At 41.6% G+C, this 26,681-nt stretch overlaps 1 protein-coding gene across 1 annotated transcript; it reads left to right on the forward strand.

The window, feature by feature from the left end:
• Nucleotides 1-26,190, forward strand: SERPINB5 (serpin family B member 5). Its single transcript, XM_004422606.3, has 7 exons — nt 1-56; nt 7,373-7,547; nt 11,099-11,236; nt 13,831-13,948; nt 15,995-16,137; nt 21,420-21,587; nt 24,434-26,190. The coding sequence occupies exons 2-7, from the start codon at nt 7,380-7,382 to the stop codon at nt 24,824-24,826; spliced, it is 1,128 nt and encodes a 375-aa protein (XP_004422663.1). The 5' UTR covers nt 1-56; nt 7,373-7,379; the 3' UTR covers nt 24,827-26,190.
• Nucleotides 26,191-26,681: the final 491 nt, after the last annotated feature.

Raw genomic sequence — 26,681 nt, forward strand, 5'->3', positions numbered from 1 at the left:
GTGCCTCGTTTTCCTTTTCCCTTGCTGTGCGTTTTCCAGGAGAACCGTAACTCCAGGTAAGCAAAGTGGGGGTGGCAGGGCTGGTGGTTTCCCTCTTTTTGGCAAGTCTTAAAACAAAGTAGTTGTTTGAGCTGATTGGAGATGGTGAACAAAGTCGACATGATGAGTCGTTTTCAAGGATAGGCTGTCGGTTTCTGGACTGTCACCCATCACCCCCCACGTGGGCAGCATCTCCAGCTCTCAGCCCTTTGGGAACCGGGAATGCCATGTAGGGAGTGAAATCACTTAACCATACGAGGTAAGAATATGAAGAAATAACGTGGCTAGGAGGTGTTGTTGTTGTTGGTGGGGTGGGGGCACAACAGTGATTCGTGGAGGAGAAAGTATTTCTGGGGACACTTTTGGCCAGCCCTTGGATTTCAGAGTGAATTTGCAGTGTTAGTTTCAGGAAGGGTGTGGTACTCAAACCTGGAGAAAGTGGAAAAGTCTTTGAGCGTCTGGCTCACCTTCTGCTTGGCAGTGTGGGGTTGAGATCCAGACTTCGGAACTGTTCTTCTTTTTTGGCATTTTTAACCATCCAGTCAGTGTTCACTTATTTGCAACCACATTCTTCGAGGCAGAAAGTATTCTCCCTCCCTATTTCTGGGTTTCAGGATACTTGAAACAAGTTACAGATTTCAAATGCGTATTCTTGGGCAACCTTTCAAATCAGTTGGCTCATAGTTTTCTTCCTCATAGACGCTACTCTTTTTATGGCTTTATTTAAGCGTGTCATACTAGAGATCAACTTAACATGCCAGGCTGTTCCATAGACCTGTAATCAGGTTAGGCTCAGATTCGAAGAGCTGAGGGGCCTTAGACATATTGCGGCTCAGTCCCTCATTTTGCAGATGAGGAGTGGGGGTTCACAGAGGCAAAGGTCATACAGCTTACAATTACATGGCAAGATGAAGTAGAATCCAAGCCTTCGAACTCACAGCTCATGGACTTTTCCATGAGACCATGGGGACTCTTAACAGCTTTTTCACCCAGTACATCCCTCAAGAGGTTTGGGATAGAATCAGCTGAATCCCAAACCTCAGTCCCCACCAGTACCGGCAAGTGTTTGATGGGTTCGTTGGTGATTGGAGAGATGGAAGCCTGTCTGAAGAAAAGCTTCTCCATGTGAATCAGCAGGTTTATATCTTTGCTTCCTAACGCCCTGAATTCTGCCACTTCAGTCCCTTTGGGCTGTGGGTTGACTTTGAAGGTATGCAGTCTCAGCAATTTTGGTCATTCTGGGGTGGCCAGTCTGGTTCTAGTTTACTGTTAGGCAGCAGTGGGATGGCTCAGTGGTCAAGATCAGGCTTCTAAACAAATGGGAGCAGATATGACCCCAGAATATATGAGCAAGGCAGAGGATCCCCTGCCATTGGAAATTAAGCAATTGACCTTATTGCTAATAGTTACGTTGTTCTTTCCTGCTAACAAAGCACTTTTCATATACATTTACTCATTTCATCACTTCATAATCCTCATGGTATTTTTTCACACTGCAGAAGCTGCAAGATCTCCTATTTTCTTAATCTACCTCTGACTTTTCTCCATATGAGGTTAGAATGTGGACAGTAGAGGCTGGGTTTTTAGGCATTTCATTATAGCTATTATAGTAGGCAAGGTTCCTCAAGGCCTTGCCTAAGGACCCTCTACACTAAATACTTTTTGAACCACATTTCTCATTTAAAAAAAATTTTTTTTGTGAGGACGATCAGCCCTGAGCTAACATCCATTCTAATCCTCCTCTTTTTGCTGAGGAAGACAGGCTCTGAGCTAACATCTATTGCCAATTCTCCTCCTTTTATTCCCCCAAAGCCCCAGTAGACAGTTGTATGTCATAGTTGCACATCCTTTTTGTTGCTGTATGCGGGATGCGGCCTCAGCAGGGCTTGAGAAGTGGTGCGTTGGTGCGCGCCCGGGATCCGAACCCCGGCCGCCAGTAGCGGAGCGCGCGCACTTAACCGCTAAGCCATGGGGCCGGCCCCTTAACCACATTTCTCTTAATCTGTAAAATGAGGCAGGCTAGACTAAATAATATCCAAAATAATCTGACACAGTGAAAAATTAGTTTTTAAGGAAAGAAAAAACTATGCACATAGCTGTTTGTGTATGTGTGTGCATGAGCACATGTACATAGAAGACTTGATAGGGGTGATCTATAGGTAGGGTGAACATACCTTGTTCAAAACACAGCATATTTGAGGGTGAAAGGGGTACTGCTGCTAATGCCAGGATGACAGGCATAAACTAGGACTGTCCCAGGCAAAGGGAGACATGCAGTCAACTTATCCATAGGGGCTTTATCTCACCCAAATGGTCTACAGATGAAAAGTTTGAGGACCATTGTCTTAGATGTGTTAAAAACTTTAGAAATCTTTATGCAGGGCCAGTGAGAAGCTGCAAGTCTAGAGAAGTGAGCCCTTCTGGCCTCCTCCCATCCTCGTGCATGCGTCTCCATTCACTTGGGACTACCTGCAGTCTCTGAGTTGTGTCAGTTCCCTCTGGCACACATTTGCATGGCTGACTCCTACTTGTCCTTTAGGACTCACCTTTAGTGTGACTGACTTAGATGTCACTGTCTCTGGGGAGACCTCACCGAGATTTCTACTCCGAGTGAGCTGTCTCCCCTAAGTGCTCCCATGGACACTTGTGCCCTCCCTCAAAGCACTCATCACATCTGTCACGTATACCATGACACTAGGCTGACAGCCCCCTATGTTGTGTTCACCTTTGATTTCTTAATGTCTAGCTCAGTGCTTGACATGCATTAGGTACTAAGTTAATACTCACTAAGTAGTAGCAATATAAGATTAAGAGTTTGCAACATAAATGGTAGAAAGAAAGGAGGAGATTCTTTAAGTGGGAAAATCAGAAAAAATAGTATTGTGTTGATTAAAAAAACACACAAGGTATCTTGGTATCTCTAAAGGGGTAATTCGGGACAGGTGGACTTTGGGGAACTCTAAAGACTTCTGAGAGAACGGATGCCAGCAAAGACACAATTACCGTGCAGGAAGGTGGTAAGGTGTGGTCGGGAAGGAGCAGGCTGGGAGCTAGAAGTGAACGCCGGGTCTGGTTTTACCACTCTCTCTCCCTGCGTGGGTGGCCTGGGAGAATCACTTCATCTTTGTCTGCCTCACTTTCCTCATCTGTAAAACGAAAAGGTGGGGCCAGACTAGATCCATTCCAAGATACTGTCCCACCTTAAAAGTTTATGATTTTCGGACATATTGCAAAAAACAGGCAGTTTTGCAATAAATCCTTACAACTTTTTGTTGTTTGTTGCATCTGTATTACTACTTAAATTTCCATTTCACTTTTCCCTGGCTAAAATAAAAGTGCCCTTTAAACTTTTAAGTGACTAAAAGATGTAGTGTTTTCTACATTGGAACTGTAATCAAAATTCTCTTGATTTGTTATAATTGTTAGGTTTTCATAAAAACCAAAGAAGTTATCTCTGTAACAAAGTGATAATAAAATGAAAAAGATCTGCAGTGAAATTAGCACTCTGAACACAAGTCATTAGACGTGTAGATTTACTATATAGGAATTGCTAATCTCTACTCTTGTACCCATAATTTTTGTAGCATTTGCTCATGCAAAATGGCCCATATAGGAACCTGATGCATTTTCCTGGGCGTGTATTGCTAATGTTGCTGAGATTTGTTTAAATGCTTTGATTGTCTTGTAGCCACAGTGAGGTGGCAATAGGCTGTGGCCAGTCATCCTTTGAACTACCTCAGAACAGTGTTTTTAGGTCACTTGGGACTAATCACTGAGCAACTGATCAGATTTACCCTGCAATATCTGATTGATTACCTAATTGGTGATTGTTTGCCCCTACAACAATTTCCATGTACAGCCCTTTGCTGATATCTTTGTACCAAACATTGTTGTCACCAAGACCTCAGGTATTAAGGGCTGCTTGACCTTCCCCAACCTGAAGGAGAATTTTCTGAGAAAGGAGCTAGTCAGCACGTGAACAGGAAGGCAGACCTGTTTGGACTCGTGCACTGAGGACTCATGAAAAAGAAGGGACTCGCTGAAAGAGAGGGTCCACCACCAATGGTGAAGCCCCAGCTGTCACGTGTGTGATGATTTGCATTCTCCTACAGGGACCTGAATCTAAGGCTTGAATTGCAACACAGTGTTAATTACGTTGTGTAATTAACTGTAGTAAAAGCCTCTATGATCTGGTACTCACACAGAGTAATTTAGACTAAATGTATCTCAAAATGTTATAATGAATGGATGAATAATACTTCAGTGGAACAAAATGGTAACACGAACATTTCCTTCTCCTCTGATCCACTTCTAGGGTCCATTTCTAGGTGTTTACAGTCAAACTCCCTCAGCAGGTTACTCCAAGTTCTTACACACAGTTTTTCTACACAAAAGAAATCAAATTTTAAAAGTAAGTTTGTTGTTCACTGTGCAAAATTATTTTAATTTCTCTTTTTGGAGGGTAGGAAATACATGCTGGGAAGAACTACTTGTGTTTGTTAAAGCACAGTTTGTGTGTTTTCATATTATTATTAATGTGATTAGGTCTCAAGTTGTTGAAGCTTTGATAGGTTCACAGGGATCCAGGTTTAGGCTTCTTTATTTGGTGAAGAAACAGCTCATTCGGGCTTCTCTATTTGGTGGAGAAATAGCTCATGTTGGATTTTAGTTGTAGACGAACCTAGCATTATCAATGTTAAATTTGCTGCTGGAGAAAGCCTGACTTCTAGTCCTAAAAGTCTGCAACACAGATTCCCCAAACCTTTTGTGAAGTTTCTTTTAATTTCCCTGTGGTGGACATGCTGGTTGAAACACTCCACACGATTCCATTTCTGTCTCATTGCCCTCTGCATACCCATGCTTGTCTGCTTCAACTGGGGTGTGATGTCGTCCCATGTCCTGGCCTTGCCCCAGAGGAGAGAGGACAAGGTAATGGACCTTAAAGAAATGTGAGATGCCCACCTGACTGCAGGTTACCTTGTAATAAGTTTGTAATGAGAAGATGACCTGAGTACACTTAGCTATGCTTATCAGGGACATAACGTGAAGGAGGAGGAAGACACTGGAGATGACCAGAGAGCATGAACGGGTCAAAAAAACATTTTTTTGCTGATGAATTTGCTTTTACAGATTTGGAGATACATTATAATCTTTTCGAGTCCATCTTACACACAGGCTACATTTCCCATAAAAGGGAGAATTCTGAAGAAATATTTGAAGACCAGGGGCCTCTTCCTGATCTTATTCTCACATCTTCACATTTTGAATTTCTGTTCAGCTGTAGGTTGCAGAATTGAGATCTTATTCATGCATTTGACTCTGCCACATCCTTGGGTCCTGGTTGAAGGAAGCCCTCTGTCTTGAGTGGTGATGCTTTGACGCTAGGGATTATGTCCTACCTGATGACATTCAATGTCATGTTTGTTCTTCACATCTGTGTGCATGATGGCACAGTGCCTGACTGTTTGGGGGAATGCTTCAAGCCTTGATCTATGCACTAGTCATCCAGGGATAGTAATATGAATCCATGTCCCTTAGAAACACTCTATCCTGGGAATAGGCGGAGCCCTGAGAGTCCATGGAGCTCAGTTTGGCTTCTAGAAAGGGTTATGCCCTAACTGCTCCCTTTACCCAGGTACCTTCAGATCTGATCAGTAACTACTGGACTAGATATATAGGTAGATCTTTCATTAGAACAGCAGCTCTCAAACTTTTTAATCTTAAGACCCCTTTACACTCTTAAAAATTACTGAGGATCCCAAAGAGCTATTTCTTTTTAACTGTCGATTATATCTATTGGTATTCACCAAATTAGAAATTAAAACTGGAAAAATTTTGCAATATTTATTTACTAATTTGTTAAAAATAACAATGATATAACCATAATGTAACAGCCTCCGGAAAACTCCACTGTACATGTGGGAGAGATTGAGAGTGAAAAGGCAAGTAAAGTCTAAGTATTATGAAAATGGTTTTGACCTCATGGACCCACTGAAAGGGTCTTAGGGACTGCCAGGGGTCTAGGACAGCACTGAGAGAACCTCCGAGTCAAAATAAGAGAGTTCTCAGACAAAACAGACACCCACTCGCTGCTGTCTCCACTTTACCAGGCTCCACGATTTTAGCTGAAGCCGCCCTCTCTTTTCTTGAATTCCCATGTTACTTGTTACATCCCTCACGTGGCAGGGACTGCCCTGCATTCTGCTTGTTTGTCTATATATCTGCCAGAAGAGATTGCAAACTCAGAGTAGGAGGGGCTCAGTTGATCCTTCTAACACTTTGTGTAGTGTCTTCCACATAGTAGGTATGTACTAATGCAAAAACAGTAACAGCTGCTGTTTATTAAATATTGCTGTATGTTGGGTGCCCTACGAAGGCATTACTGACTGTATTAGTCTCCTAGGGCTACCACAAATTAGATGGCTTAAAACAATAGAAATTTATTCTCCCACAGTTCTGGAGGCCGGAAGTCTGAAATCCAGGTGTCAGTGGGGCCATGCTCTCTCTGCAAACTCTAGGGGAGAATCCGTTCCATGCCTTTCTCGTAGCTTCTGGTGTTGCCAGCGATCCTTGGTGTTTCTTGGCTTGTAGAAGCATCACTCCATTATCTGCCTCTGTTGTCACATGGCCTTCTCCCTGTGTGTCTTCACATCATCTTTCCTCTGGGCATGTCTGTCTCTGTGTCCTTCCTCCTGTTCTTATAAGGACACCAATCATATTGGATTAGGGCCACCCTAATGACCTCAACTTGATTAAATCCGCAAGGACCCAAAGACCTTATTTCCAAATAAGGTTACATTCACAGGTACCCAGGATGGGACTTCAACATATCTTTTTAGGGGACACAATTCAACCAGTAACACTTATTAAATATTAAATTGAACCACACAAAACTGTGATATGACAGGTTTTGGTCTGCAAAATTTTAAATTTTGTATGGTTTAACCTAAATCCTGATTTAAACAATATGGATAAATAAAACCAACTGATTTTGATCAGTGATGTCAACTGTTCTGATCACTTGCTGAGGAAGAGGCATGACCACTGGGCTCCTGACAACGGCCATTGTGGCCAAGTAGGCCTGGATTTGGAGATTCTGGGCAGAGCTGTACACAAACAGGACCTCACATGCTGGACTGGTCAGGCCTTAGAACACTTGCCCAGAGGTTTCTTCACCACTGGCTTTTAAATTGCATTTACTAAAAGTTCCTTCCTCTCTTCTATCCAAGACCATTACTTTGTTTGAATAAAATCCTGATTATGTTGGCAGAATGCAGTTGAGAACACCTGAAAGACGTGTTAGAAATAGCCTCACCCTTGTCCTTTGTTCCAGGCCCACAATGGATGCCCTGCGACTGGCAAATTCGGCTTTTGCAGTTGACCTGTTCAAACAACTATGCGAGAAAGAGCCAGCAGGCAACGTCCTCTTCTCTCCCATCTGTCTCTCCACCTCTCTGTCACTTGCTCAAGTGGGCGCCAAAGGTGAAACAGCAAATGAAATTGGACAGGTAAACCCCACACCGTGTGTCTGCTTTGAGTGGGAACAAAGTTGTTAGAACACATAGGCTGTGCCTGGGAAAAACGAATGGGGGCTCTGTGGTCACAATTGCTCAGGATGGAGAGTTGTGCCATTTCTAGTACTCTCTTGATTTATTTTTATATGTGGAAGCACATTTATCTGTCATGCAACCCACATTTAGAACAAGCACCATGTCATGGTGGAGAACCTGGGGATCTTCTAGGTAATCACAAGTTTTCCACTAATGAGTGGCCTTTAGCAAGTCACCTGACATCTTTCTATCTGCTATGTTGTGAGGATCAATCAAGATGGCATTTATTAACTGTTCCACTGCAAATACCCTGATCAGAAAGAGTGTAAATCCACACCCTCTGTCTTATGCACAAAACTTACAGCATCAGGCTTTATTTTAGGATGCAGTTTCAACTGCATTCTCCTCTATAATATATTCTACCCTATAATATATTCATGCTTGTTTCAATATAGAAATAACATTTTAAATTATCTACCTTCAAGTGGCAGGGATAAATAAGAAGATGTATTGTGCTTACTTATGTTTTAGAATACTCCCTGGGGCTTGAGTATCCCATTTGAGAAGAGTAAACTAAGATTATGTTACACACACACACATATATGTATATAGGTATATGAATGTATATGTATGTACATATATAAAAATTTTTTTAGAGTTTCTTTTTGGCTATGGTTGACTATCTAGCTTCCTAAATTATTATTATTATTACTTTTTGTGAGGAAGATCAGCCCTGAGCTAACATCCATGCCAATCCTCCTCTTTTTGCTGAGGAAGACTGGCTCTGAGCTAACATCTATTGCCAATCCTCCTCCTTTTTTTTTCCCCAAAGCCCCAGTAGATAGTTGTATGTCATAGTTGCACATCCTTCTAGTTGCTGTATGTGGGACGCCACCTCAGCATGGCCGGAGAAGCGGTGCGTCGGTGTGCGCCCAGGATCCGAACCCGGGCCGCCAGTAGTGGAGTGCGTGCACTTAACCACTAAGCCACGGGGCCAGCCCCTCGTAAAATTCTTAGACCTTCAAATGAGATGATTCCCATTTTCTTTCTTTTAAATTATTATTGTTATTTTTTCTTTTTTGTTGAGGAAGATTCGCCCTGAGCTAACATCTGTTGCCAACCCTCCTCTTTTTTCGCTTGAGGAAGATTCGCCCTCAGCTAACATCTGTGCCAGTCTTCCTCTATTTTATATGTGGGTCACCACCACAGCACAGCTAAGTGGTGTACGTCCACACCCAGGATCTGAACCTTCAAACCTGGACCACCAAAGCGGAGCACGCCAAACCCAACCACTATGCCACAGGGCCGGCCCCTTTAAATTATTTTTTTAATTGAGGTATAATTGACATAACATTATATTAGTTTCAGGTGTACAATATAATGAATCAATACTTCTATATGCCGTGAAATAATCACCACAAGAAGTTTAGTTAACATCCGTCACCATACATAGTTAGAAAATTTTTTTTTCTTGTAATGAGAACTTGTAAGATCTACTTTCTTAGCAACTTTCAAATATGCAATACAATATTATTAACTATAGTCGCCATGCTGTATGTTACATTCCCAGGACTTATTTATTTTATAACTGGAAGTTTTTACCTTTTGACCCCTTCACCCATTTCTCCCACCCCCTCATTTGTTTTTAGACAGTAGGTGAAGGCTCTTCCAATTCCATTCCATTATTATTCTTCTGTTGATCATTCTAGGTTCAACAGGATCTTTCTTTCCTTGAGCTCATTAGCATTTAAAAATGGAACATCTTCTTATATCCATGAATCCCTGGAAAGTATGACCCACAAAATGTTGTTTGGGTCAGGATGAAGAATTTGTACTTGAAATTGAATGGGAATTGAAAAGGAGACTCCAGTTGTGGGAAGAGGAGCTGTATCTTCTCATCTGTCCTCCTCTCTCAACTCCCCCATCTCCCATTCCTCATTTCTCATCTCCCGTTAGAGAAGGGACAGAAAAGAGAACTTCCTGGTAATGAATCTGTTCCTCAAGAATAATAATAAAGGTCTTTTCAGTACATGCAATTGTTCCCCCAGGTTCTTTAATTTTCTGGTCTTTTTACCTGTCATTAGGCATGAGAGTTATGCACTGCCTCGGACCAGCCAATTCGACCCTGCAGTGCTGAGGCTGTGTGACTCATTGGCGCAATGTGCCCATGTAGTGACATTACCTGAGGTGTGGCATCAGGGCATGGTTATTAGGAATTAGGAGTGAGGAGAGAATCACCTTATACTGACATCATGTTTTGTGGCACCGTGCAGCAGAGGGGATGCTGGGCAATTGGTTGGAACAAAAGAAAGGTTAGGAACAAAATAAAAGGATTTAAGTCCTCCAGAGATAGCATCCTAGTTTTAAGTGGCTTAGAATATTACTATAAGAATAATTATTAATATTTTGAATCCATATAATATATATTTTTTTTTTATGAGGAGGATCGGCCCTGAGCTAACATCTGCCAATCCTCCTCTTTTTGCTGAGGAAGACTGGCCCTGGGCTAACATCCATGCCCATCTTCCTCCACCTTATATGGGATGCCGCCACAGCATGGCTTGACAAGCAGTGCGTTGGTGCACGCCTGGGATCCGAACTGGCAAACCCTGGGCCACCACAGCAGAGTGTGTGCACTTAACCGCTTGTGCCACAGGGCCGGCCCATCCATGTAATATTAAGTGCTTTATATATAATATCCATAATCCTCATAGCAACTCAGAAAAGTAGGTATTCTCAGTTCATTATACAGATGGGAAAGTGAAGCTCTGAAGAGTTGGGCAAGGTAGGTAGGTACAGGTACTTTTCTGGTGGGTACAGGCTGGGATTCAAAGGCAGGGCTGTCTGGCTGTAGCCCACCCAGGGCAGCCCACCATTGATGGTATCTGCTGACCATAAATCATGCATCAGCCCATTTGGCACTTGTTAGAGCAACTGAAGGGACTCAATAGAGCCTGGCTAGAGATACATCTGTCCTGGAATCTGATACCTGCCTAATGATTGTCTCCCCTGGTATTAGTCTCTCTCTTCTTGTCTCTAAATTGGATGGAAATTATAACCCAGCTTCACTCTTTTCCAAGTTTGGAAAGCCTCTGTATGAGCATTAGAGGCATCATTTTGAAGAAAGGGAAAATTTTCCCTATAGTTAAGTCAAGAGAAGAGTATCTTTATGGCAGTGTTTCTCAACTGGAGACAATTTTGCCCCCACTCTTCCCTCAGGGACATTGGCAATGTCTGGAGACGTTTTTGGTTGTCACAAATGGAGGAAGGAGTGCTACTGGTAGCCAGTAGGTCAGGGGTGCTGCTAAGCATCCTGCAGTACTCAAGACAGCCAACCTCCTGCCTGCAACAAAGAATTATGTCGATAGCGCTAAGGTTGAGAAGCTTTGCTTTATGGGAACAATTGAGCAGGGTGATGCTGTATCCCCAAGGAGGTGGACCACTTTCATGTATCCACCGCAGTGGGAAGAGACGATGCTTCCTGGCTAATGGATTTTTTCTCGTCACAGGTCCTTCATTTTGAGAATGTCAAAGATGTGCCCTTTGGATTTCAAACAGTAACATCAGATGTAAACAAACTTAGTTCCTTTTACTCACTGAAACTAATCAAACGGCTCTATGTGGACAAATCTCTGAATCCTTCTACAGTAAGTGGTTTAAAGCAATTAGCAAGATTTTACTTTTTCCCAGGAGTGGCATTTTCACATGTTTTTTTTTTTTTTTTTCCAGTGAAATTCACTTCTAGGATGCTCAGTTACAATTTGAGGCTTATTAAAATAAAACAGTCCTAGTGGAGAGATTGAATGTAGGGGAATCAGTTGCAGTCACACCTTCAAGTTCAAAATATACAGAAGCTTGTAAACTTCCCTTTTCCCTCTCAAACACTCATAGATCCCACCTTTCCTCTTAGCTTCCTCACTGAGAGAAATAGAGAATGGAGTTATTGCCTGTCTAATAAATGTATCTCCATAGGTGCAAGTCAGCTCATGATTTAAATCTCTTTCTCCTTAAACAGGAGGGCATATGGCCTGGGACAACATTTTAAGTTCTCCACCTCACTTGTTTATGCACACAGTGTTCTCCTGATGTTTCTCAAATCAATAAGAAAAATAATAATGGTATGAATTAACAGTTTTCATCAGTCACAAAGCGGTTTTGTTTGTTTTACTAGGCTGGTCATGTGGGTGTCTCTATAACGTAGCTTTGGTAATTCAGTCATTTCTTGAAAGAATCATGTAAAGAACAATGTGGTGTCCTTAAATTTGGCCCCAGAGTACATAATATTTAAAAAATCTATATTTGAAACGCATAGCCAACGTCCCAGACTACATAGAGGTTCATTCTCTAGTTTAGTCATATAGAGTCGATTCAGTTGTGTTCGGAGGGTCAAAATTTCAAGCTCTGCAAATCTAAAAGGTAGACTACCAGTTAAATAGTTTTCCATAGTTTTACCATTCTCAGCAGTAGCTCTTTGTTTTTCTGGTTGAGAACTTTTGAGGACATGGATCACCAGATATTGTTGTGAGTTTACTCTTATTGTTTAAAGACACATATACAAAGCCATTTTTCTTCAACAATCACTCGGTGAATTAAGAAAAAAATATTGAGATGTGTGTTGAGGCCTGGGCATGGGAAAATTTTAAAAGCTTCCTAGGCAGTCCTTAAAGAGATGCTTAATACATTTTGTTGCTGGCAGTGAGGACAGTGGAGGTCCTGCATCCTGCCGAGGTTCTCTGATGTTCATAGGGGGCCCTAGCTCTCTCAGTAAATGGCAACACCCAGTCCCAAGGTTGGGTTACAATGAACGGAATCAAGTTGGCTAAGGCTGTAGCTGCTCTAAAGAAATTCAAGGAGCCCTGTGCTTAGGACATTTAATCAGCTATGTTTAGTTTGGTTGAACTTCCACTCAATATTTTGAACTATTTCAACCAAACCGGAAGTTGCATTGCTCATGTTGATTGTGTATTATCTGCAAACTTGCTGGTAATAGCGCAAACAAGTGTGGTCCGAGGAGGGACCCCTGCATCAGAGCTACCTGGGTGTTTGTTAAAAGTGCAAATTCCTGGCCTCAGATCACTTGAATCAAGATCAATAGGGACGGGATTTAGGGTTTTGCATTTTATTATTATTTTTTTGCTGAGAAAGATTTGCCCTGAGCTAACCGCTGTTGCCAATCTTCCTCTGTTTTTTTTTTCCCTCCCCCAAACCCCAGTACATACTTGTATATTCTAGTTGTAAGTCCTTCTAGTTTTTCTATGTGAGCTGCTGCCACAGCATGGCGAGTGACGGACGAGTGGTGTGGTTCCGCGTCCAGGAATAGAACCTGGGCCACGGAAGAAGAGTGTGCAGAACTTTAAGCACTAGGCCATCAGGGCTGGCGCAGATTTTGCATTTTTAACAAGCACTAGAATTAGAATTGCTGCTATGTTCTACATAGCACTGTATTTCAAACTTTACTGTGCATTTGAAGCATCCAGGAATCTTGTTAAAATGCACATTCTGATTCAGTAGATCTGGGATGGGGCCTGAGATTCTGCATTTCTAACAAGATCCCAGGTGATGCTGCAGTTCTTAGTCCTTGGACCACACTCTGAGTAGCAAGAGTCTATAGAATCTTTATTTCAGTGAGGATAAGAGCTTTCTGCTCATAAAGTTTTCTGTACATTTCTTCTGTTTTAAGATATATACACATATAGTTACATGTTAGTGTTCCTGAAATTGGAATCCATATTATAATTAATTGTTGTATACGTTTAGCACCGTGTTTCTTTCTTTCTTTTTTTTTTTGCTGAGGAAGATTAGCCCTGAGCTAACACCTCTGCCAATCTTCCTCTACTTTATATGTGCGTTGCTGCCACAGCATGGCTGATGAGTGGTGTGGGTCTGTGCCCGGGATCCAAACCTGTGAACCCAGTCCGCCAAAGCAGAATGTGCCGAACTTAACCACAATGCCGGGGCCAGCCGACCGTTCGTCGTGTTTCTGTTTTCCCCAAAGCTGATACTAAATTGATGGAGGCATTTACTAATTGATATTATCTTAGAATTGAAGAAATGAAACACTTCGTACAAAGAAAATTCATTGATTTCTACATGAGGTTTCAGTTTATATAGTGTTACAGAGTTCAAAAGTATATTTACAGCAATAGATATTGAAAAATCCTTTTGTTAGAACCATGTAACAATGCGATGGTTTGACTACAGACTTTGAGGACTCTGATTTTGTGGACTGGATGTTTTTCAGGAGTTCATCAGCTCTACAAAGAGACCCTACGCACAGGAAATGGAAACTGTTGACTTCAAAGATAAATTAGAAGAAACAAAAGTTCAGATCAACAACTCAATTAAGGATCTCTCAGATGGCAAGTATCCTTTACTGATTCTGCTATAAATTGCTATGAAAACAGATCCTGCCTTCACATGAGTCTTTCTGCTAAGCATGAAATTGAACAGCTGGAGGATTCCTTGGATGTTTTAGTACAGAAGCTATTTGCCATTTCAGCCACTTGGATTTCTGGGCATTTCCTGCGTCATCTCATCACTTGGCAGAAATTCCTGGTGCTTGGATTTTAGTTTCCTTGCGTGCTCTCTAGCGAGCTGCCACACGCCCTCCTGGAGCTTCAGCCACCATACTTGGTTTGGGAAAGTCACCAGCCAGTTTTTCAGTCTGGAAATGAAGGGCTTGGGCTATAACTTGATGATCCTTGAGGCCACTTTCAGCTAAAAAATTATACAAATTTATGAAGGAAAAAAAGACCAAAGGTCTTAGGCAATCAAATACACATATAGAAAACACAAAACAAGACAAACCTCAGTGGAGACTTGTCCTCAGTCCCACGACTCCCGTCCCAGTCAGCCTCTGAGAGCCCCAGATCTCTTCTGGAGCATCCACCTGGTCCTGCCCTTTGCTAGGTGCTTCCCTCAGGCCTCTCCCTCCCCTGACTTCTCCCTCCATTAAAATTCTCTGTGAGTTGTCCTCCTTGCTAGAAAGGAATTGGAGCTGAGATGTGATTGAGTGCAAATAAGTGACCATGTCCTCCTTCCCAGGGGACATATTTGTATGTGTATAGGGAGGGACCTGTTGGGACACAGCACCTAACCGTGAAAGAGTGAACTGTACAGATGGATCTTTCAGGCGCCACTGCAGTCACCATAGTCTAGGGAGGGACACACTTCTGGGGCAAGAGACACATCCCATGAGAAGGGCCAGAGCGGCCCTCTCGCTGCCCTGACTCAGGAATGATAGAGTCCACGCTATAATTGCAGAGTGAGCACATGGGAAGAACATGGTCTTGGAGTCAGTCAAGACCTAGATTCAAATCCAGACACTGACACTTATTAACTGAGGTATTTGGGCACGGAGCCTCAGTTTACTGAACTGTAAAATGGTGCATATGGTATCTAATTTAATTTTTCCATGGTTGTCATGAGGATCAAATTAGATATTACACGCTAACAAATAATATATGATAGCCAAGATGATATATGATAGCCATAGATACGTGTGCACACACACAAATGTATAAATACATATATATTTATTCTTGAAATGAAGTTTCTTTGGCTTCATATGTAAAGTAAAAACTGCTATAAGTAACACCAGGTTAAGCAGAATTTTAATATTTCTAAGTAAAAAGCAGGTCCTGTTTAAATTGCTGTGTAAAGAGTTATGTGTTTAGAATTGCTAAATTATTGTATTTTTTCTCCAAGGGGCTTTGTTTTAAAATCTTCATAAATTTAAGGTTTTTACTGGAGAAGGTAGTTTAGTGAAAACACCTCTGAACGTGGAATCAGAAGCTTGAGATTTAAGTCGAAGCTCTGCCACTCTGTAGCTCCCTTACTTCTCGGGTCTTCAAGTTTCTTCAGTAACATTATTATGTATATAACACATCATATAGCATCGTCGGGACCGGTTACATCATTTGTAGGTCCCAGAGCAAAATGAAAATGCAGGACCTTTATTAAAAAAAGTATTAAGAATGTTAGGGTGGTGACAGCAGAGCATTCAACCAGTGCAGGGCCCCTCCTTCACACACAGGTCACAGGCCCGTGAAGTGGGCCCTGAGCAGTGGCGTGAAGATCTGAGAGATTACGAAATGAAAAATTCTTTGCAAAAAATGTCAGTGCTATTCAACTGTGAGGACTTTGTTTTATTAAGGGATTATCGCCATTGCACTGTTTCGGCTGTCGGGGCTCTGAGCTCTGTAGTGATTACAGTTGTGAGTGAGTCCATGGTGGGGATTACAGCTGACCTTGATGCAAACAGGCTGCCTGCCACAGCGCAGTGTGTGGGGGCGCGGTGGCTCTAGCAAGTGTAAATAGTCAGTGAGTGGACATGCGTGTGAGCATCAGATGTGGTTTGGAAGCATAACCCTGTGCAATTTGTGGTTTCCTAAAATCGTTTGCAGGCCGCTTCGAGAACATTTTAACTGACAGCAGTGTAAATGACCAGACCAAAATCCTTGTGGTTAATGCCGCCTACTTTGTTGGAAAGTGGATGAAGAAATTTCCTGAATTAGAAACCAAAGAATGCCTTTTCAGAGTCAACAAGGTATGTGGGGCCTTGTGTCAAAGGATCTCAACTAAGATCTGAAAAATTATAGCAATAGAAGGGACTGTAGGAATTCACTCCAATGAGGAAAATGAAGGCACGGGAGGTAGCATATCTTTCTTGAGATGAACAGCCAGGAGGTAAGTGGGAGAAAAAGAACCATAATCCAGAGACTCTCACTCTTCCAGAAAGTCCTCAGGGTCTGAGCTGAGTGAGATCTTATAGAACTTGTAACCCAGTGGGTAGAGCGAAATCATCAACTGGAGAATAGCTACAAATATTTGGGATCATAGCAAGAAGGGACAAGAAAAGAAAGAAACCAAACCCCAACATCAGAGGCCTTTGGATCATCATGAAAAGTTGACCATTTGAGAATTTTGTTCCAGATTAATTAGCTCCTCTGTAATCTCATTTCTCACCTGTTAATAGTGAAGTAAATAGTTCTGATACTATAATTTATAAGATGCTTTGAAGTACTTATTGGCCGTGAAGGAAAAGTATAGCTTCCTCATCTGCCGCACTGGGAGTCATTACGGGGAAGAAGTAGAAGCCTGTTTTGCAGGGAAGTCTCATTAATACTATTGAGGTGAATAACAAAGCCATATCCCATGTCAAAAATAATTCATATAAGTAGGTAAAGTACCTCTTCTATAAATAAAACCAAAGAACTGAGACTAGAAAAGTGACTCCTTTCATTAGAGGACCTAGGAAATCCCAGGAATCTATACGATGATGTGATTTGCTCTCCTTTGATGAGACCTGACTTGTGTTAAGAACACAGACTCCAACCAATTCTTCGTTTAGCACAATACCTGAAGGTAGCTTATTTACCTTGGAGCTCCTACGTGTCAATTCTAGTTTTCAAGTTTCTCCCAGCACCTAGAGTACCTAGCATTAATCACTTTTGTTTTTGCTAAATATTATAATAGCACCTTCTTAATGCTAGAACTCAAGAGGAAAAGACCTTCAAGATGCTCTGTACCTGAGTTAGCTGGGCTGGCTTCCATTACTTTTCCTTTGTACTCATAGAGTTTTTATTTTTACTTCCCCTACCCCACGCCCCAAGTGTGCTTTCCACAGTGAAATCGAATTATTTGTTAATCTAGATCCCTCACTACTACGTGGGCTTTTTAAGGGCAGGGATAATGCCTTATTGATTTCTATAATTATAGTTTCTATAATTCCTGGCCCAGTCCCTGACACATTAGTAGGTGCTCAGCAAATATTTGTTGAATGAATGACCAATCTCTAAGGGTCGGTTTGAATAAACAGTCAATAGCAGACAAAACCTGGGACCAGCCTGGGTCCCTACACAAGATCCTTGGGCATTTACACTGGGAGAGGACAGCAACCATTGAGAGTGCTCTTTACCTACTCAAAATACCTGTGGGTCCTCAGGAGGGAGCCAGGTCCTCCTTCCACTTCCTTTTCCTCAGTTTAGCCTCCTGGATTACAGTGGTCTTCTCAAAGCTGCCTTCCAGGGGCATGTCTGCACACAGGGGTGTGTCTCAGATACCAGGCACAAAACATTAGACTTTTTATTTTTCATTTTTATTATTTTTTAATTTAATTTAATTTTTTTTTGTGTGAGGAAGATCAGCCCTGAGCTAACATCCATGCTAATCCTCCTCTTTTTGCTGAGGAAGCCTGGTTCTGAGCTAACATCTATTGCCAATCCTCCTCCTTTTTTTTCTCCCCAAAGCCCCAGTAGATAGTTGTATGTCATAGTTGCACATCCTTGCAGTTGCTGTATATGGGACGTGGCCTCAGCATGGCCGGAGAAATGGTGCATCTGTGCGCGCCCAGGATCCGAACCTGGGCCACCAGTAGCGGAGCGCGCGCACTCAACCGCTAAGCCACGGGCCGGCCCAACATTAGACTTTTTAGACTCTGATTTTTCACATACGGGTGCTTGGGTTTCAAACACGGCTTTGTGACTTTCTTAGTGTTGAGTTTTATTTGGAGCTGAAGTGGACCATGACTGTACATGGCCTCTGCTACGAGTGAGGGAGGAGTGTTGGCTCCAGTGACCCTGACACAGAGTGTCCCTCCCCGAGTGTTTGGCTGGTCGCTGGTGGTTCTCCTTCCTGGGAAGGGCTGACAAGAGGGGCCCTAAGTATGTTTAAATGAAACTTGAAACATGTTGATGATGGTACCTTTCCTAAGGGCTACAGGGCCAGCCCAGAACATCATCAAAACCTTGTCATGGCCGGGGAGTACAGCAAGGACTTTTGTGCTCACCACCCTCAGATTTATAGTTTTTGCATTTTTTTTTTTTTTTGAGGTTGGTTGGCCCTGAGCTAACATCCATTCCTCTTTTTCTTTTTTTCTCCCCAAAGCCCCAGTACATAGTTGTATATCCTAGTTGTAGGTCCTTCTGGTTCTTCTATATGGGACGCCGCCTCAGCATGGCTTGATGAGCGGTGAGTAGGTCGGCACCCAGGATCTGAACTTGTGAACCCCGGGCCACTGAAGCTGAACGTGCGAACTTAACTGCTATGCCACTGGGCTGGCCCCTGTTGTTTTTACATTTAAGAAAGTGTTAATGGGTGTCTTTTGAGAGGGGAGGAAGAATGTGTGCTCTTCCTTTATTCTTGTTATAAGTCATAAAAGTAGGTCACATCAGATCCTGGAAACTCAGACTCTAGGAAGAGAATTAATTAGGGTTTGAAATGTCATTGATCTCTCAGTGTTTCATCTAACAAACCAATAAAACTCTGCTCAAGGCTGCGTGGGGAGACGCCCTCCTTTTGAAAGCAGAGGCCATTACTTGTCCTCTGTTTGATTGAATGGCTTCTGTCAGCCCCTGACTTTTTTCAGTGATGTTACTAAACCTTTCTCCTGCCCTGTGGTGTCCCCTTTAAGGGCTAGACTAAACTGATGAAGTTATATCATTAACAGTTTAGCATGGTGCCTATTCCAAGAAAGGTGGACACACACACACACACACACACACACACACACACACCCACACACCCACATTTAGGTATATAAATCTTGTATTTTCTGAGATAGTCTTTATTTAATCCTGTTTTCAGAATATACGTCTCGATTTATGGTTCAGAAAATGGGATTATTGTATCCATTTTCAGTGCTGATAAATGAAATAGATGACAGTTTTTGGAGGTCACAACTGTATGCAAATTCAGAAAGTATTAGCAGTCTAACTTGATGGGGATTTTTAGACAAATCAATATCTTCTTTAAGAGAAATCAATGGAAAAATTACCCAATTAATTTCAAAAGTAGTATGTTTTTCCATCATAATTCTGTTTCTGGTTATGTGTCAAGTCGAAGTCTTCAATTATTTATCAACCAAATCTTTAGTGAGCAACTACTCTGTGCTGGGATAAACCAAATAATGAGACATGGTTTCTGCTTTGACTATAGTGTGGTTGGGTGGGGGTGGAAAGACAGTCACACAAATAGATATTTCTAACAATGTGACAAGTGTTAAAATAGAGGTACGTACAAAAAATAAAATAAGTAAGGTCTAACTCTGAGAGTGTTGTTGGGTAAGATTCAGTTTACTGTTTGAAGATCCCAGATAAAAGTTTTACTGCAATATTATCCCTGCAGGCCTGAGACGAAGTTTGAAATCTCCCCTAAAAGAGATTCAGTTAACAGGCAAATATCCCATGGGGGGGTATAGGTCAAGATAATAAGTTACACTAAATTACTATCAGTCTTTTACTCCTTAGTATGAATTAATTTTCCTTCAGAAAATCAATCACCTCTGTATCAGATATACAAGGTCAGTTATTAATGGGGACAGAGAGGAGAAAAGGCCTGGAGTGCTGCCCAGAGAGAAAGGCCTGAGGACAAGACTCTTTCATGGGCTCCCTGCCTGAGGGGTGTGGGGTGTGTTGGAGCTGGAGGGACTTGGAAATGATTTTTTTTAATGTTCTCATTTTTTTTTTTTTGGTGAGGAAGATTAGCCTTGAGCCAACATCTGTTGCCAATCCTCCTCTCTTTGCTGAGGAGAATTGGCACTGAGCTAACATTTGTGCCCATCTTCCTCCATTTTATGTGGGACACCTGCCACAGCATGGCTTGATAAGAGGTGCATAGGTCCGTGCCTGGGATCCGAACCTGTCAACCCCGGGCCGCCGAAGCGGAGCGCGTGAACTTAACCACTACGCCACCGGGCCAGCCCCTTAATGTTCTCATTTTTTAAAAATCATAAAATATTTCAAGTATACAGAAAATTATGGAGAATAATAAAACAAACACCAATGTATCCCACAACCACCTTTGTAAAATCTTTATATTTTGCCTTATTTATTTCAGATATTTTAAAGAAAAAATATAGCAACAGTTGCATTCCCCGTATAGCCCCCTCCCCCCATCTCCCTCTCCTCCTTTCCTCTCCAGAGGTAACGGTCATTCTGAAATTTCCGATTCCCTCATTCCACTGACAAGGAGACTGAGGCCCAGAGAGGTTGAGTGACTTGCTCAAGGTCACAACATCTGTTTATGTCACATTTGAGACTAAAACCCAAGGTTCTTATCTCGAATCCAGACTCCTCATCTGCTCAGATTGCAGTAGGTGGCAGTGCAGAGAGGAGGGGACTGAGGGAGAGGTGACCAAAACCAAAGGTGACAGAGGACAAAATCGGCGTGATTTTGTCCTGCTAGATGCTAAGTTTTCTTTATCAGGTGTTTTATTAGGAAAAGCTGTATAAATGACATGAAGGTTTGTACTAGAATTTACTTTCAAGTCAGCTCCGCCAGGAACGGTTTAAAGACCTTGTCATTATGGGCATCTACAAAGACTAAGTTAAAATTTGCTTATATGTTCAGTCATACTGTCTTATTTTTAATGTTTTATATAAGCAAATATATATTTGCTTATATATTAAGTATTATATTAGGTATAGTTCCTGTAATATATAAAATGTGGAATTATAAAGTATGTGAATAACTTTTCAAAGGAAGTCATAAGCTCTTCACAGGACAGTCTCTGATGGTTTGGGTACAGTACAGTTTGGATCCCAGTGATGGATCATTAAGCCATAATGATCTGAAACTATAACAAAAGCACATTTATGTATATATGTGTGTGTGTGTACATAGATGTGTATGAATATATATGTGTTTGTAGTATATATGTGTGTGTATATATACGTGTGTATATGTGTGTATATGTGTGTGTATATGTATATATGTGTGTACGAGTGTATATATGTGTATATGTATGTGTGTGTGTATATGTATATGTGTGTGTGTATGTATATGTGTAAATTGAAAAGCATGCAGGCCATATTTCTTCTCTTTTTACAGACGGACACCAAACCAGTACAAATGATGAGTATGGAGGCCACGTTCTGTATGGGCAACATTGACAGTATTAATTGTAAGATCATCGAGCTTCCTTTTCAAAACAAGCACCTCAGCATGCTCATCCTGCTACCCAAGGATGTGGAGGATGAGTCCACGGGCCTGGAGAAGGTGAGGAGGGAGGCGGGTGTTCAGCATGAAGGTGCTGCCTGCGTGGCAAGGAGATGTGTGGACGGTGCTGTGTGGGGCTGTGCAAAGGAGGCCGGAGCAGTTCTGCCTTACACTTCACTTGCTTCGTCGTCTCCAAGCGTTTCATGGTCCTTTCTGGGCCTTCCTCCATAATATTAAAATGGTCAACATTTGTTTGGCACTTACAATGTGCCAGGAACTATAAGTTCCCTAGGTGTACCATCTCACTTAATTCTCACAACAGTCCTATGAGTTAGCAACTGTTACCATACTCTTGTTTACCAATAAGGGAACTGAGGCACAGAAGGGCAGGTAACTGGCCCATGGTCATATAACTAGTCAATGGTATGTAGAATCGGGATTTGAGCCCAGAAAGTTGGAATCTGTGTTCTTAACTCTAGTCTCGGGTACCTGGTATGAGCATCTTGCATTAGTGTGGTACATGTGTTACAATCGATGAGCCAGTATTGATGCATGAGTCACTAAAGTCCACAGTTGATATTAGGGTTCACTCTGTCTCGTACATTCTATGGGTTTTGAAAAGTTGTTTTATGTAAACACACACATGAGATTTTATTATGCTTCATCTTTTACACAGGTTATTAGAGCCACAATGTTGAATACCAGTAGAGGTTTTATCCACTTGTGAGTGACATTTTAGCTTCCCCTTGGCTCTGTCAGCCCTGTCCAGCCACCCACGGCTCGCCTGTTGCCCCTCAGCCCTCCCCTCCATCTTCCTAACTCCCCTCCACCTGGCCCTCAACCCTTGGCAGGAGAAGGAGGGCTACTTCAGGAACCCAGGGCTCACCTGCTTTATTTCCAATCCCACCTCAGCTACCCCCTGGCTTTCCAGGTGATGGTCTACCTTCATCCCCATCCTACCTGCTGCTTTAGTTGTCATTATGTTTTATCCATCACTTGATTGACTTAATTATAATTCTTATCTTTATTCTTCTTTTATTAACTGTTCTCTCTCTTTTATACTCCACTTTATGCCTTGGTCTCATTTTCTCTTGCAGCTTTATCTTACTTAAAATACTCTCATACCAAGTTTTTTCTTATTAAAGTACAGAGTGAAAGAAAATGATCTTTGGAGTCTCAGAAAGGGATATTCAAGAATACATATTGTATTGGTTTCTGGGGTTGCCATAATAAAGTACCACAGACTACGTGGGTTAAACAGCAGAAATGTATTCTCTCGCATTTCTGGAGGCTGGGAAGCCTGAGATCAAGCCGATGGCAAGTTGGCTCCTTCAGAAGGCTATGAGGGAGAACTGTTCCATGCCTCTCTCCTAGCTTTTGGTGCTTTGCTGGCAACCTTTGGCATTCCTGGGCTTGTAGACACATCACTTCAGTCTCTGTCTTCATCTTCACATGGCCTTCTCCCTGTGTATGTGTGTCTGTGTCTGTGTCCAAATTTTCCCTTTTCATAAGGACACCAGCCATATTGAATTAGGGCCCACCCTAATGACCTCATCTTAACTACAGTTGTGCACTGCATACTGATGTCTCAGTCAACACTGGACCACATATAGGACAGTGGTCCCAAAGGATGAATACGATATAGCCTAGGTGTGTAGTAGGCTATACCATCTAGGTTTGTGTAAGTACACTCTGTGGTGTTTGCACAACCACGAAATTCCTGAACGACCGCTTTCTCAGACAGCATCCTCGTAGTTAAGCCATGTGTGGCTGTAACTATGCCTGGAAGGACCCTATTTCCTAGTAAGGTCACATTCTAAGCACTGCAGGTTAGGACTTCAACATATGAATTTTGGGGGGACGGAATTTGACCCATAATACACACTATGGAGAAAAAAGCTTTTTTCCTTCTAAATGATCTTTTTGAATTATGGATGTATTTTCTCCTTTCTTCTCACTCCCAGGTACTAAATAGGCAAGAGGATATACCTCTTGGTTCAAAAATTCTTGTTCCTTATGACCATCTTTTGGTTCTAATAATTTGTCCTAAATGAAAGTATCCATTGAAAAGATAATTATCATACATTAGCAAGAGAATCCAATAGTTCCCACCTCCATTAAAAAACAAACAAACAAACTTGTGACCAGCCTGTGACTTGCCATCTCCCTGATTTCCATAGGTTTCACATGAGAAACTTCAGTGCAGGACTGACCCTTGATAGTAACAGTCAAGGTATTATGATTCTCTGCTGTACACGTTTCTCCTCAAGCCAGTGGGGATATTGGAAGGGCAAGGAGCAATTTAAGATTTATCGATGAAGAATTTTATGACTAAACTATTTTATGCTTCATTGCATATCTCTCATTTTAAAAATAGCCAACTGAAATGGATGCATTCATCACCTATGATCTTAAAGAATGATCATAGACAGTTTAAATTCTCATTTTAAAGAGAAACTTCAGTTTTAATTTGAGTTATCAAATTTGATGCCATGCCTAGTACATGGATATTCTGGATTTCCTAGCAGAGAAATTAAAATAAGCATTCAAGAAATGTATAAAAACTCTTCTAATTTTATATTTATTTCACTATTATTTATGCAACATCATAATCCATGCATTCATTTCCATAGAGCTACTCTATAAAAAAGAAATGCCCTCATAAATTTCAGTGCAAAGTGACAATTCTTGTAGGGTGGGGTGGAGGAAAACAATGTTAGGTGGTTAGGTGAGTTTTTTATAAGAGAAATTAGTCACATACCAAAACCACAGGGCTGATTCCATCTTTGATGGTCCATCTGTGCTGTTTTGAAACTGAGCTCACAGTGACACTTTATGTTTTTAATCAAGCAGGATCTTTTACAATTGGAATAAAAACATAATTTCTTCTCCTTTTTATCCTTCAGATTGAAAAACAACTCAACTCAGAGGCGCTTTTGCAATGGACCAATCCCAGCATCATGGCCAACGCCAAAGTGAAACTCTCCATTCCAAAATTTAAAGTGGAAAAGATTATTGACCCCAAGCCTGGTCTGGAAAACCTAGGGCTGAAAAATATCTTTAATGAGAATACATCTGATTTCTCTGGAATGTCGGAGACCAAGGGAGTGGCCCTCTCAAATGTTATTCACAGAGTGTGCTTAGAAATAACTGAGGATGGTGGGGATTCTATAGAGGTGCCAGGATCACGAATCCTACAACACAAGGATGAATTCAATGCCGACCACCCATTTATTTACATCATCAGGCACAACAAAACTCGAAACATCATTTTCTTTGGCAAGTTCTGTTCTCCTTAAGTGGCAGAGCCCAGGATAAGTCCCATCTAACTTTTCCGTAAACTCTGCATCTAGAGAATCACTTTCTAAATATAATAAATTGTTAATATTGCTGGATCAGAAATCAGCTGGTACTTGTCATATGTAGCCCTCACACTAATAGGCCCTTCTTTTCCAGTCCTTTCTTTTGTTCCCCCCCCCCACCCCCCATAAAAGACAATGCTTTTAAGGAAGAGGAATCACCTTAGAGGAAAAATACATATTCATTATTTGTCAAACTGTCTAAGGTTATTGGCAGGAATACAATCTTTCACAAAGAAAATTCCTATAAGGAAGGTCTGGAGGATTTTGTTCTCAGAGCTTTGCCTTCCTTCACTGGGATACAGAATGCTCCAGACATTCTCACTTCCCTGAAAGACTACAGAAACTGTGGTGTGTGGGATCCGCAAAACTGTCCTGGCTCAAGTGAGACTTGGGCACATGTTCAGGCTACTGTAGGTCCACAGCACCTCGTGCTAAACCCTGGGGACAAATGTTTTCTTCAAACTGATTTCTTGGATTTTAGAAAGATAATATGTTGCATATACTGTATGTCATGGATCTCCATTGATGGAGTCTGGGAACAGTACCCTATAAATCAACACCTTAATATTTCTGCCACGAAATGTAGAATATTGACACAAAATGGATAAATAAAGACTCTACGTAGCCCATAAGAGTCAGGTTTTGCTGCCAAATGAGTGTGCCACCAGCTTATGAAAAAACTTTGTTTTCAGAACTTTTTGCAAGTTTGCAATATTGAATAAGGAGTTGCAGACCTATAACAGCTGAAGTGCAGCACCTCAAGGGGAAGTTCGGGTCTTATTATCTTATTAAACATTCACTTGCATTTTTGAGAGAAGGCCCGCCTGGTCCTTTGGTTGGCAATAGATGACAGGCAGGGGATTCTCACTGACTCCACAAGGTTTTGGATGTCTGACAAGCAGGAATTTAAAATGCACAGGGACTGTCACAGTAGCTAATAAAGGAATTTGATGAGTGTTAAAGGAACTTGTCTCTCTGTCTAATGTAATAATGGGAGAGGAAAATGAACGTAATCCTTTAGAAAATAGCACTAAAGCTATTGAAGTGCTCACGCTACCTTGACATGTATTTTTTCAGTCTATGGGTAACTTACATTAATAGTAATTCTTAAAGTTGGTCTGATAAGTTATCTACGTCACAAGTTAGTGTATTAATTCGCTACCAAAAGAGCACATTTACTGAAGATTTCGTGACATTCCTTGCCTCATCTCTTCTCTGTCATTCATTGGAAATAGGTTCACCTTTCTCCTTGCTCTGACGGTTCAATATTGAATTTCATTTATGCTATTGACAATAAAATGTTATTGAACTATGTCTTGTTTTTTCCCGTGAAGTTAGATTTACTATTTTGAAATAGAACCAAGCCATTTATTTACAAAAGTGTTCCCATACATGAATGCTTTTTGTGGGGAGACGGATGCAGAACAGAAAGGAATGAGAATAGTTTCTGCCCCTATTCCCTTTCTTCCTGCCACCAGCTCTTGCTTCCTCCTCCCCTTCCCTTTCATCCAGGGAGGGAAGGACCAGGCGAATGCTAGAATGGCTTTCAACGACATAAACATCTATAATGAAAAGAGAAGCCTTGCAGGAGGACATGGAACTTTCTTCCAGCCTTTTTCACTTTGGGCTCAGCCTCAAAATGTAATTTTATCAAGTAAGCTGTGTGTGCTTAAAATGTTTTCTTTTCTTACTAAGTACATTTTTCTCAATGTTGTGCACATTTGTTTTAAATTAATTATGGTGTCTCTGAACCTAATACTCAACATAGCCCTTTTCCTGTCCCTAGAATGTG

Source organism: Ceratotherium simum, chromosome 14, assembly GCF_057802395.1.
Source record: "Ceratotherium simum simum isolate JZ-2026a chromosome 14, ASM5780239v1, whole genome shotgun sequence".
Lineage (NCBI taxonomy): Eukaryota > Metazoa > Chordata > Mammalia > Perissodactyla > Rhinocerotidae > Ceratotherium > Ceratotherium simum.